This window comes from Mus musculus, chromosome 9 (assembly GCF_000001635.26).
Source record: "Mus musculus strain C57BL/6J chromosome 9, GRCm38.p6 C57BL/6J".
NCBI lineage: Eukaryota > Metazoa > Chordata > Mammalia > Rodentia > Muridae > Mus > Mus musculus.
Genome location: NC_000075.6, coordinates 16,083,538 through 16,096,067, shown reverse-complemented (window position 1 = coordinate 16,096,067; position 12,530 = coordinate 16,083,538). Strand labels below are relative to the sequence as shown.

Here is a 12,530-nt window from a genome sequence, read left to right as displayed (position 1 = left end):
GCACTTTATACATCCTCTTAATTTGAGCTGTCACATGGAAACAGATGTGAGAACAAATTATTTGCAGTGAAATAATTTCTTAGGGGAGTACAGTGCCTATTTTCACACCTCTGGAGTGAATTAAAGAATGCTCCGTGAACTTTTGAACAAATAGGAGGACGCTCCACCTCTCAGTTGTCTGGATACTAAATTCGAAGACATCATCAGTGGAACCACACTGAGTTAATAAGGGTTTCTTCTGAGTATAATGAGAAATAGTACCCAGTGCTCTTAAGGTTTTTAACTCAAGAAAAATATATACTGTTTTTTAACTTTTTCAAAATTATTTTTAGTTTTTAATACTTAAAAATGTATGTTGAGCATATTCTCCACCCCCCCATGTTACCTCCCATTAGTCTCATCTATTTCTCCATACAATTTCACAGCTACTTTTCTGTCACGTATAATACATGATGACTTTATGTCTCTATACAAAATCCAGGAAGTACAAGCAAGAGAAAACATATGCTATGTCGTTCTGGCATAAGATTTGGTTAATTCTCTTCAAATGATGGGCTCAGTTGCTTTAAGTCACCACATGGGAGAGAAACTTGAACATCAACTTCTTCTGCAGTCCTTTGCAGAACTGCTCACAGTAGCTGTTACACAGCCAACTGAGGTGTCTAACAGCAGAGAAATGGATGAGAAGATCATGGCTTACATGCATAATAGATTGCTTTTTCAATGTTAAAGAAGAATGAAGTCATGGTATTTGGAGGAAAGAGGTTGTTCTGCGTTTTATAGATGCTATGTCTGCTTTGCTTTTCTCAATAGAAAAACATTCAGTGTGTGTGTGGGGGGGTAGTTGCAGGTTTGTATGTACCATGGTATACAAGTAGAGATCAGATGACAGCTTTGTAGATTTGCTTCTTTGTCTACACTCTGGGTTCTGGGGACCAAGCGCAGATTATGGGACTTGCGGGCAAATGACTTTATTGTCTGAGCCTTCTTGTCAGCCCCTGTTGCTGCTTTCCCTGAAGTTCCTTAGACTCCAGGTTAGCCCATCATCTGTGTGCACCCTAAGTAAGCCTGTGAACTTTCTCTAAGTTAAAATGAGAAGACTGATGTCTGAGTACTCAGAATGCTTCTTTTCATATAGCCAAGAACCCACAGAGACAAGGTTTGAGAGCCATTTCACCTCTTCCTTCAAGCGTCTGACCTCTAACCTCAGGCTGACTTGGCATGTATCCAGAAATCTTACTGACCACTAGTGTTCTGATGTAAACACACCTTACTCACCTTTATCTCTCCAACAGCATAGTTTATCTGTGATCTTTCCTCAGGGCATCCTGATTTTCCTCGTGTGTGTGTTGAATTACACATTTTGTTGCGTGTTTACAGTGTGTAAATCTTCTTCACTGGACTCCCTGTACTATAATGCCGAATGTGGCCATAGTTTTGTACCTACTGGGCTCTCCCCATGTTCGTCAGTGCTCATACATGGAAGTGGAAAGAGAGACCAGCACCAGGAGATGATATGTGAACCTCTGCTAGGAGGATCCATGGGGCTGCTGGGAGCAAGGCAGGGTGAACTCTACACCTGGGAGAGAAAGCAAAAACTCCAAAATGAAGTAGCACTGTAGCCAAGATGGGCCATAGTAAGACCGGCAGAATTGTGTCATGTCAAAGGCAGGACACTTGACATCTACCTAGGGTGCTGGAGCATTTGAACAGACTTCTATAGAATTCAGGTGAGAACATTTAATGGACTTTATCCCATGCCCCTGATTATGGGCCTTTCCATTTTCCTATAGTGTAAGGATGGTTCATGGTGAAGAAACCGAAGCATTCAGATAAGCCACAGCTTAAAGTCTGTAACCCCCATCACCAAGATATAGCCACTATAGACAGTGGTTTTCAGTTTTAGCTAAACATCAGGACAATGGGTTTACCCAGAATGCTTCAGAAATACCGTAGGCCCAGGATTCAATCTGTAACAGAATTTACAGTCAGGGACATGACATCCACCAACATATAAAAACTTCCTCCAAATGCTTCCAGTACGCAGCTGACATTAAAACCCAAAAATGATCTAGAGAAGACCCCCTACTTCTACACTGCACACCACCCCCAGGTAACACTGGATGCTAATCCCTGTCACAAATCATTGAAGATGTATACTCTCCTCTCAATGAGATGTAACAGACATATACTGAAAGTACTTACTCATAAGTCTTTGAGTAACTTGCTTAACCTATAAGCCCTGGATTCTTTACCTAGCAGAGAATAGGCTAAAAAACAGGTTGATTTTTGTTACACTAACATTTGAAAAACAGTAGGAGGGAATCTTAAGATGGGAATAACAAGGTTAGACTGTGGGATGCATAGGCTAGCCCCGTGGCTGTTCTTCTGGTTGATAAGAATAACAATATCATTTGGACATTTAGTATGTGGCAGGATCTATGGCACAAGTTTTTAACTGATTGCTTAATTTAATAACAGGTCATTATACAAAAAATTAGGAACGCTAAGTAACTTGCCAAAAGGCATGCAGCTGCCCAGGCTGGGCCTGAGGTGTGAAGGTAGACACGCAGAGGCCAGAGCCTGCTGTCAGTTGGTACTCTGCTAGCACATCTCCTCCTGCATCCCTTACCAGATAACCCCCAGGCTCTTCTATTAAGCAGAATTTCGATTTCCAGCCATTTCTGCTTTTTTTTTTTATTTTCATCACACAGTATTTGGAATTATGCAAAAAAATATCTTGGCAGAAAGATAAAAGAGATCCGTGCCATATTGCACATCTGAGTCCACACACCACTGATGTGTTAATGACACCTACGAACAGCATCATTTTCTATGACATCCTTAATACTGGCTTGCCATCTGCAGCTTAATTTCTCTGAAGAAATTCAATAAGCATTCAAAGCACAGCAAAGCAGCCTAGAGACACGTTCAGGTGCATAAATGCCTCCTCAAGCAAAGCAGAGTCGGAGAGCAAAGTCTAAGAGTTCTGTGTGCTGTGGACGATGCTGATCTGGAGGAGAACTGGAGGAAGAGATGGGTCTGGGAATATCCAGGCGTCCTGGCAAAACCAGTCTTAATCATATGTGTGTGTAAATGGGCACAGGTGTATGCATGTATGCCACAAGGCAGAAACACCAGCTATGGGAGAGAATTCTACAGAGGAGGAATTTGGACAAGCCCTACACCTTCGGCATCATGACCATTACTCCCTGGCTTGCTGGCACTACCTCATCCTTTACTCTGACAGTGAGTCAACTTGAGCCAGATGCCCTTTGCCCGTCTACTTTACAGTGACCAGTACTATGGTGGGGAAGGACTATCTGAGCCTCACAAGGCCCCAAGTATGGGCACCTCTCCCAGTCAGCTAGGCATGAAAGGGAATGTAGAAGGGTTGTGCACTCCTACACTTTTCTTTCAAAAGCTGATTTTTCTCCCTTTTGCACTATGGCAGCTACAGACTCCTCATTCTAAATGGGAAATGTCTCTCTCTGGCAGAGATGAGCATTGAGACTCCTCTGCTTGTAAAGACAGACTCCAAATATGTCATCCACTGGCTTGCACAGACAGAAATTAAAGTGTATCTGTAACAGAGCCAGCAGTTGTGAACCGTGCTTGTGCCAGAGTGTCCCCATGCTTCTGTTTAAAACACTATCACTAGTAGAGTTTTAAAGCTTCTATTAGCATTGTGTAAATTACTATTTATAAAGAAATACACATGTTGCAGGCTTATGCTCTGTTGGTGTCCCCTGTCAAATTTTCTTAAGAAAGTTTAATAGCAGCGCTTGTGTGCTCAATGAAGCAGCTAGAGATCTTCACGCCTGATCAGGCAGGCCTTACTTAAGAAGCATGTCAAATGGGGCCAGTTTCCACAAGCCTTTTAACCCCTTCCTAACCAATATCTCAGCTCTTAGCCTTTCTGCTTATTCTTCTTGATAAGGAGTCACACACATGCATGCACATGCACACATAAACCTAAGATATATATATTCAATCTAATTTATGGTCAAATTTAAGATTACATATTTACATATTACCTGGTTATTCTAAGTGTTTATATTTTTAAATACATGTATGTTTATAAGTAGTACATATTTGTCTGCATAACATTTGTGTGCATGGTGCCTTTGGAGGCCAAAAGAAAGCACCAGATCTCCTAAAACTGAAGTTCCAGAAGGTTGTGAGCATGCTGGAACCAAACCTTCAAGAACAGCAAGTCTCTTAACCTCTGAGCCATCTCTCTAGCACAACTTTCCTTTGAAGACTCAAAGCTGAGGAAGGAAAAGAATCTCTAAGTCAAAATCTTCTAAAAGGAATAAGAGAGGTGACAGTCACCAGCACACAGGGTTTCCCACTAAAAGCATTTTTGCACTTTCCTTATAGGAAAGTCTGAGCATCAGTGTTTTATTTGAGAGAAAAACCAAGAAGAACAGAGCACAGTACTTTTTGTCACTGAGGAGTGACTTGGGACCTTTCTGCAGAGTCAGTTCATAGTTTGAGTGAAGACATACATCATGGCAAGGAAAACCTGGTCCAGGATATGCGGTGGCTTGTCACATTGTATCATAGCCAGAAAGCAGGCAGAGGGGAGAAGATAAATACTGATGCTCTCTCACTTTCTCCTTTATTCCTTGTTTCTAGTGCAGGGCTGTGACCCATGGACAGTCCACCCATATTCAGGCTGGTTTTCCCTTCTCTGAAACTTCTCTGAAAACATTCTCAGAAACATATTAAAGGTATATATCCCAACTGATTTTAAGTCTATAAAGTTGACAAAGAAGATTAACCATCCCAAATCTACCCTTTGCCAACTTATCAAGCAACATGAAATAAAAAAGCTTTCTGCATTAGGTCACTCAGTCATTCCCCAAGCTCACAGACATGTATATATATTATATAATTTAGTTTATTTCCAACAGTCTTCTAAAGCTTAATGGTTCAAATATTGCCCCAAAGCCTCAATCCCAATGGCTCTTCTGGGACTCAAGCTAACATCTTAACTGTTGGGCCACGCAAAATAAAAGTTTGAGTCAAATACTTCCAATATACACTAGAACAAATAGCAAGAAAGAGCCAATGCAAGGCTGATACCAGACAAGGTAAGTATAAACTCCTACAGCTCTGGGAATCTTGATGGTATCATCTGGGCTCCAACAGGCTTGGTAGCCTTATGCCTCCACTTCTCTTGTCTCCAGCACGCAATCTGGCTACTCCTGATAACTTGGGTGTTCCTCAGAAGACAGTCATGGCACAGCCCGAATCTCCATTAGGTCACCTGTGTGATGCATGCAACAGTCATTCAGGGTTTCTTTAAGGGCATTTGTCCTTGACGCATCTACCTGGCCTTAATACCTCTCAGGGCCCTTCATGTAAGCATTCATAGCATTGTAATATTTGAATTTTGCATGTCTGCAAAACCAGTATGATGTGGACAAGACAGTCACGTTCTCTTACCAGCAGGAAGTGTCATCTGGTCTCCTCACAGCTCCACCAACCTCTGCATGCCTAGGTAACAACAACTTCCCTAAGTGATTGTTTTGAATCAGGGACCCTTCCCTACACCCTGCCAACTGCATTCTCAACTCTAATTCTCTCTCCTTTCTAACAAAATTGCTATTGTTACAAGTTGTAGCAAGACTGATGTCTTGTCCTCAGGGCACCTTTTCTATTGTCCAAGCAAGAGAACATATTTTCTCTTTAATGACAGTAGTCCCTTTAATAATAGCAGCAACTTTCTCCACAACTACCTTGCTTGCTTTCTTAAATTCATTCATTCCCTTTTCCTCATGAAGTTGCATATTTCTTACATCCTCTCCCTGCTTCAAAGTTTACTATGATCAGTTGTCAATAATCATGACATAGCCAGGATGTTACATTGTCTCAAAATTTCTTCTACAAAAATGTGAGTGCCAAGCCTTGTATACCATAGGAAGCATGTTTCTGAATTCTTTGTCAGAATGACACGATAATGATCTGCAACCTGACTCTCCTGTCCCTTCCAATGTCATATAAGAAGTCTTCACTACCTGCCTATCTACTTTGTGGTTTGTCATACTCCCACCAGGAGGGTCCATTAAACTCTACTTAACACCAGGCTTGGTCTTTAGCCCATAAGTTCACACTCTTCCATAGTTATCCGCCAGACTAGTTAAAATTCCTATGGACCTTACAGTCAGATCATCACAGCAACAATCTCACTTCAAGGTAGTAATTTTCAGTGTGAGTTATTTCTTTATTGCTGTGATAAAATGTCTTAGAAAAGCAATTTAATGAAAGAAAGTTGAGAAGCACTCGTAGTTTAAGGGACACATCTGTGCTGTGGTGGTGAAGACATGTCAGAGGGAGTGTGAGCTGGCTATATTGTGGGTCCAGTCCAGAATATTCTCCTTTGTCCCCTTTCTGTTCACTCAGGGAGCCAGTCATCTTCCCTTTGCTTGTGCTCTATTAGAGAGAACCCCCCAACAAACAGAGAAAAACTCTGGATACCCTCGAAGCCATATTTATGCACCCAAGAAGCACTAACCTGGGCTTGTGGACAGTGGGAACTACCTTAAGTCTCTGGCTTTTTGAATAAATAAGCTCCCTACAGCTGAGGGTAGGAGGAAAGATCTAGGATGATTGCATGGGAACACTAATACGTTGGTCATCTGCAAGTGTGAGGAGGAGTTCAGCAGACTGCTACGTATGGACATAGGAGACTAGGTCGGAAACATGGAGAGTACTTAGGGAAGCACTAATTCTAGTTAGATGTTTTAAGAGCAAAGCCAACATTCTGCCCTCCAGGAGAATTATGCTGAACCAGCCAAGCCCTGCACTTGTTCAAGTAGCACATAAAGTAAATGTGAGTGCCCTGTTAGCAGTTATGCAGCTGTGACCCAGGACACCGAGAGAGAGGGAGAGGGAGAGGGGGAGGGGGAGGGGGAGAGGGAGAGAGAGAGAGAGAGAGAGAGAGAGAGAGAGAGAGAGAGACCCAGAGAAGAGAAGACATGCTCAGAAGTGGCATGCTTCTGACCACAGCTGCTTAGAGTGTCTTTGAGCCTTTGGCTCAGGCAGTCACAGTTCTTGGTTTGCTTCAAAGAGGAAGCTTGTTAGAGTCTCCTGCCTCCTGGTCACCACCTTACTGAGTGTCATTTCCCTAGGGCCAGTGTCTTTTCCCCCTTCTAATTAGCAGCCTGCATAAGAAATCAGATTAAATTATGTGTTTGTTCTTATATTCCCAACCACACTCCAAAGTGGGCCTCTGGTTTGATTTTGAAACTGGATTTCATCATTTAAGTCTCCAAGAACGGGTATCTCATGTGTATATCTCATGGGTATCTATGTGTAGTGTCTACACTTCTCTCTTCTGTAAGTTTCAGAGTGGGATTCCTTACCACATGGCTGAGTGAGTGTGGCTAAAAGGAAGTCTTGCTCCTGTTTATCCTTTGCTCCACGTTAGGGCTTTGTGTGTTTATGTACAACACAACCATGGAAATGCATCTATCTAGGAAATCCCTCTGGACTGTGAGTCTCGAGTTCCTGAACTTTTTCCTGGCTGTAGAAAAGAGCCAAGCCTTTGAAGTCTTGCTGTCCATTGCAAGCATATACCTCTTTATAAAGTGACCTATAACCCTTTCTGGGTTTTCTTGGAATTGAGCAGATAACAAGACTTGATTTTCAGTGCAAATAATCATGAATTCTTATTCTAGCACAACCTGCCCCACAAGTTCACTGCTTCTTCCTTCCAGATTCCCATATAAAATCTTGATAACTGTTCATTCTCTGAAACCCCAGCTCATGACTGATTGCTGAGCTCATTGATTCATTTATTCATTCATTCAAATATCCTCACTTTACAAATATAAAGATTTGTTAATCCTGAAAGACAGTTTACAATTTCCCACAGAGTTTTGACCACTTTGTACTATATACATATACATATACATATACATATACATAACTTATAGAAAACAACATCTGCCCATATGAAGGAAGCAATATGACAGTTTTCAGAGTATAGGACAAACTATGCACACATTATGAGCATCAGCTTGCTAATGTGCAAAGGACTCTTCATTACTCTCAAAGGAAACCACGGACCTATCAGTAGTGTCTCACTATCTCCACCCAACCTCGCTTGCCTGTCTAATGATTTCCACTTTTAACTCTTTCTGCCTACGTTTTACTTATGTCTGTGAACACACAGGGCTGGAAGCTCAGAATCCCAGGGTGTGCATGGACTCCTTTCTGGCTTCCCTCTAGCAGCAGTAACTACTCAGCTTCCCAGCTCCAGTTCACTGCTGAGCAAACTGCCTCAAGTTTCCAGGGATCCCTGTCTCCTTCACTGTGAGCTGATAAACACACCTGTAAAGACAGAGATGGGAGACACTGGGTTGCTCTCCCAGACCCTTGTGAGCATTATAAAAATATGCAAGTTTCCTGAAGACCTAAGAATTACCAGGAGGGAAAGCTGACCCTTGCCCTGGGCGTTGATGCTGAGTGAGCCCAGGATACAGGAATACTGGTAACATGAGAGCACTCAGGGGCCCGGAGGTCAGCGGTACCTGCTCTTCTTTGCCTTGAAGCTCCACAGATGTGCAATAAGGAACAGAACTCCCCCCTCCAACCACCACATGCTTATAAACTTCTTACAGCAAGCATGTCCCTTGTCCACTGTGTCCTCTAACATAGGTATGGCCCTGATGAAGCTGAGGGTAGAAAGAAGAAAGCCTCTCTCACTGTATGAGAATAGCTACTACCACTCGCTTGGAAAAAGCCTCCATGACACAGGACCTCGTCAGACAGCGTGGTCCAGAACTGGAGATTATCCATTAGACCAAACAGAACCTCAGTCGATTTGAACTCAGGAACCATGCTTGTTTTCTGCCTTTCCTAGTTACAGCAACTTCTGGGTGTGGCTGATCAGGTGGAAAGATGAATGACAATGAAAAGTGTTAGTCAGATTCAGCAAAGAACAAGATTGGACAGCTCCTTGATCTTGGGTGCTGAGCACCAAGTCGGGCCTCATCCCCAGAGATTCTGATACAGGACGCTAGAGACAAAGTGCAATAACAAATCTGTGATTTTAAACTTCCCTGGGGCATTGTGATGATGAAGAGGAAAGGGAATCATTGACCGTATTATCTTTGACACTGTTGAGGTAGCGTTGAAGGTGCACTTTGTTTGGATTTATTGATCTCTGCAATGGTTTAAACAAAGCAAGGCCACCTTAAACCATCGCAGAGCTCAATAAATCCAAAGGCAATAGCAGGGCCCTCTTCTTTACTCTAGGTAAGGAGCAAGCCGAGTAACAACTGGCAGAGCCAGAGCCTTCCCTCATGTCATGCCCATGTGTCCAGTGGAAGATTTCAAACTTTAGAACAAATATTATAATGATGACGGAGGAGGAGAAGCAACGTGTGGTGTATCAGCTGGGCTAATACCTGAGTCAAATTGAAAATAGCCTGTGGGTACAACTAGTTCCTAATAGTGTGTTGTACACATTAAATTGGCTAAGAATATAAGTTTCAAGTGTTCTAAAATAAGTACTTTATGTGATTGATATGTAAGTTCATTTAGTAAACTTTTCCACATGTCACTTATAAATCATAACATGACTCTGTACCCCATTAGATATATATCTCTATAGTCAATTTACAATAAAAAAAAAAAGAAAGAAAAGAAAAGAAGAAAACTCTAAGGTGAGACACACAAATGAGTTCTTGGTACAGTTGGAGCACAGGGTGTTTTTGTTTTTTGTTTTTTTCCAGGTGAGGTGCCAGGGCAAGGTGGGTATGCAAATTTGTAGATGGCTGTGCTACTCTACACAGGATATTATTTTGTGTATCACGAAGGCATCACTTAACTTCCTGTGGCCTCTTGCTTCTGTAGAATCCATGTCCTCCCTCACGTCCATCCACAGCTCAGCAGCCTCATGTCAGGAGCTCTCCTGTGGACCCCAGAAGCTTCCGTATAAAGTTTTTCTTCACTCTTTTCTAGTTAATCGGCACACACCATGAAAAAACCCAGCTCATGTTTTCTTCAGAGACATTATAATGGAGAAGTGGAAAGTAACTTTGGGTCCCTAATTACCACTTCACAATAAGAATAATAAACTGTGCAATAAGCCGAAAGGCCTGGGAGGCCCGTCTTCTCATCCCTTTGTCTTTATAGACTCTGGGAGAAGAGTCTATATGCTTCCGTGCAATATCTTAGTATAAAGATCTGAATTCATAAAACATAATGGTAAAATTGCAGTGAAGTGTTGCTTGTAAGAGCTACTAAATTTGGGACAATTATGTGTACAAGTATCTATTGCAGAAATCACCTTCCTAAGAAATATAACCCAAAGTTTATAAGTATATAAAATTAAATGAGAAAGTGCTATCTCACAGCAAGAATCTAATCAGTGTCAACTACCTGTTAATAACGTAAGGACCTTTAATCTGGCTCCTAAGGTAGAGTTGCAGTGCTGGGTAAATGAATCTTTGGGCTGTTCCTTCATTAGAAGAACAGTGTTTCTTAGGGAATTTTTGCATTCTTCCCAGACAGCAATGGTTCTTCTGCGTCCCCCACAGTTCCTTAGCACATTTGACCTTGCTTTAAGACTAGGTCTGATCATCCTGGGAACTGGAGGTTGGCATTCTCTATCAATTTTTAGCTTTCCCTTTAACCAGGCTTTTTATTTTTTCATTTTTTATTTTTTGCCATATTCAATGAGCTACTTGCCCCAGATATTTAAAAGTCAAATATTCTCATTTCTACACAGGTCTGATTACCACGACTTCAAGGAAATTGGACCGAGAGCAGCAGGCGGAACATTTTCTGGAGGTAAGCACCTAGAAAGACGCGGCACTCATAAAAATTAACTTTCACTACCCACCCCTCCCCCACCCTTCATCACCAAGGAAGAACCTTAATGTATCTAAGCAGGTGCTCCTTCTGGCCTGATCGATTCTGAATTTGGAGGTTTTCAGTGCCTTTCTCTGTGAGCCGAGTAGGACTCTAACAAAGAGAGCACTTAGCCTCTCTCGAGGACAGGCAGGTGCCTTACCTGTCTCTGCCTGAACTTCAGACTCCTATCAATAAACAGACCATTTTGGAGCAGAGCACTGTGAACCTCAGCTCCAGATGAGTGCAGGGAAGAAGCAGCCTCATTGCTGTTAGAATGAGGCCCTTTGAGAGGACCCTGCTCACCTCATTTCTTTTCATGAAGAGATGGCTGAGGATGTGAGGTGCTTCTTAATTCATAGCCCACGATGACCGCTCCTGAAACTCTACAATCCATGCCAATAATTTATTAAGACAGGAGCGGCCATCCACAGTGACAGCTCTAAGAGCATTGCTGCTGAAAGAGCAGTTAAAAAGAGTATAGCGCAACAGATGAGAACAGAGGCGTGAGCGAGGTCTGTGGATCTTCTTTCTTTCTATACATTTCTAGGATCTCTGCTGGGAAGTTTGGAGGAGTTGCATAGGATCATGAGTTAAGTGTGACAGTGTGATATAGTATGGCAGATGATGGCCAAGGAGGATCATGTTCAGAGCTGATGATGTACACATGATTTTGAAATGTTCCCTTTATCCCCAAGACTTGCACACACATACCACACCTGCACACATACACTCTCATACACAACTACATGCCTAGACACATATATGTCTGTATGTATGTGTGGGTGTATGGGTATATATATATATATATATATATATACCTACAACCACATATCTATATACTTGTACACACACCTACATGTCTAGACATACTTGCACACTTTATAGACATAACTACACATCCCTACAAACCTACACAAATACACACATACATGTATATGCACATACACAACTCTCAAATCTTGTACAGGAATCCTCCTTTATTTATTTGTTCACCATGAAGGAACACTGGGCATGGAAGTAGCTTGTGTAGCTTGTGTAGCTTGAAGTTTTTCATCATGCGATATAACTAATCACCCTGGACTCTTTGTGTACCATTTCCTTGCCCTGAAGTATGGCAGAGCATGCATGGTACATATACCTCACAGGAACACTGTTAGAAGTAAACCTTGTGTTCTATAGCAAAGTAATATCAGAACTCCGAGTCCCCTGCATAACAGAGTGTTGTTATTACAGCAACGCACTACCTTTATCACATAAAGATAAAGACTACAGGCTGACAAAAAGAATACTTTTTCCAAGATCCTACTAATAGGCTGATACTCCCACTGATTCAGGTCAATCATGTCTGAGTTGTTTTGTGTGTTTTTCTGCCTTCCAGGGACAGCCCTGGAGAGGCTGCGCTATGGGGTAACTAAATCTATTAGCTCTGAGAAGGAAGAAAGGAAGATACTATCTCATTAGGTGAAGTCCTTAGGACACTGGGAGGGGTAACACAGAGCAGTAATGAAGTTGTGTTGTGGAGAGGTGATAAAAGGTTATTTGAGGGTCAGTAGCCTTTGCTCCCCATGCAAATCCTTGGTGCTTTCAGATTCTTCAGAAACTTAGCTAAGCATTGAGTAACCCACTGATATTTTGAATTTCAGGTCCAGAGCCTAATT

The 12,530-nt window shown here is 42.1% G+C and overlaps 1 protein-coding gene across 8 annotated transcripts in view; it reads left to right on the top strand.

Moving 5' to 3' along the window:
- The window catches only part of Fat3 (FAT atypical cadherin 3), a 592,493-nt gene that overhangs the window by 406,614 nt on the left and 173,349 nt on the right, over positions 1–12,530 (top strand). For all 8 annotated transcript variants that reach the window (XM_011242542.3, XM_011242541.3, XM_017313398.2 and 5 more), the window contains one exon: positions 10,748–10,809. In XM_011242542.3, coding sequence (XP_011240844.1) covers positions 10,748–10,809 — 62 coding nt within the window. The remainder of the gene's footprint in view (positions 1–10,747; positions 10,810–12,530) is intronic.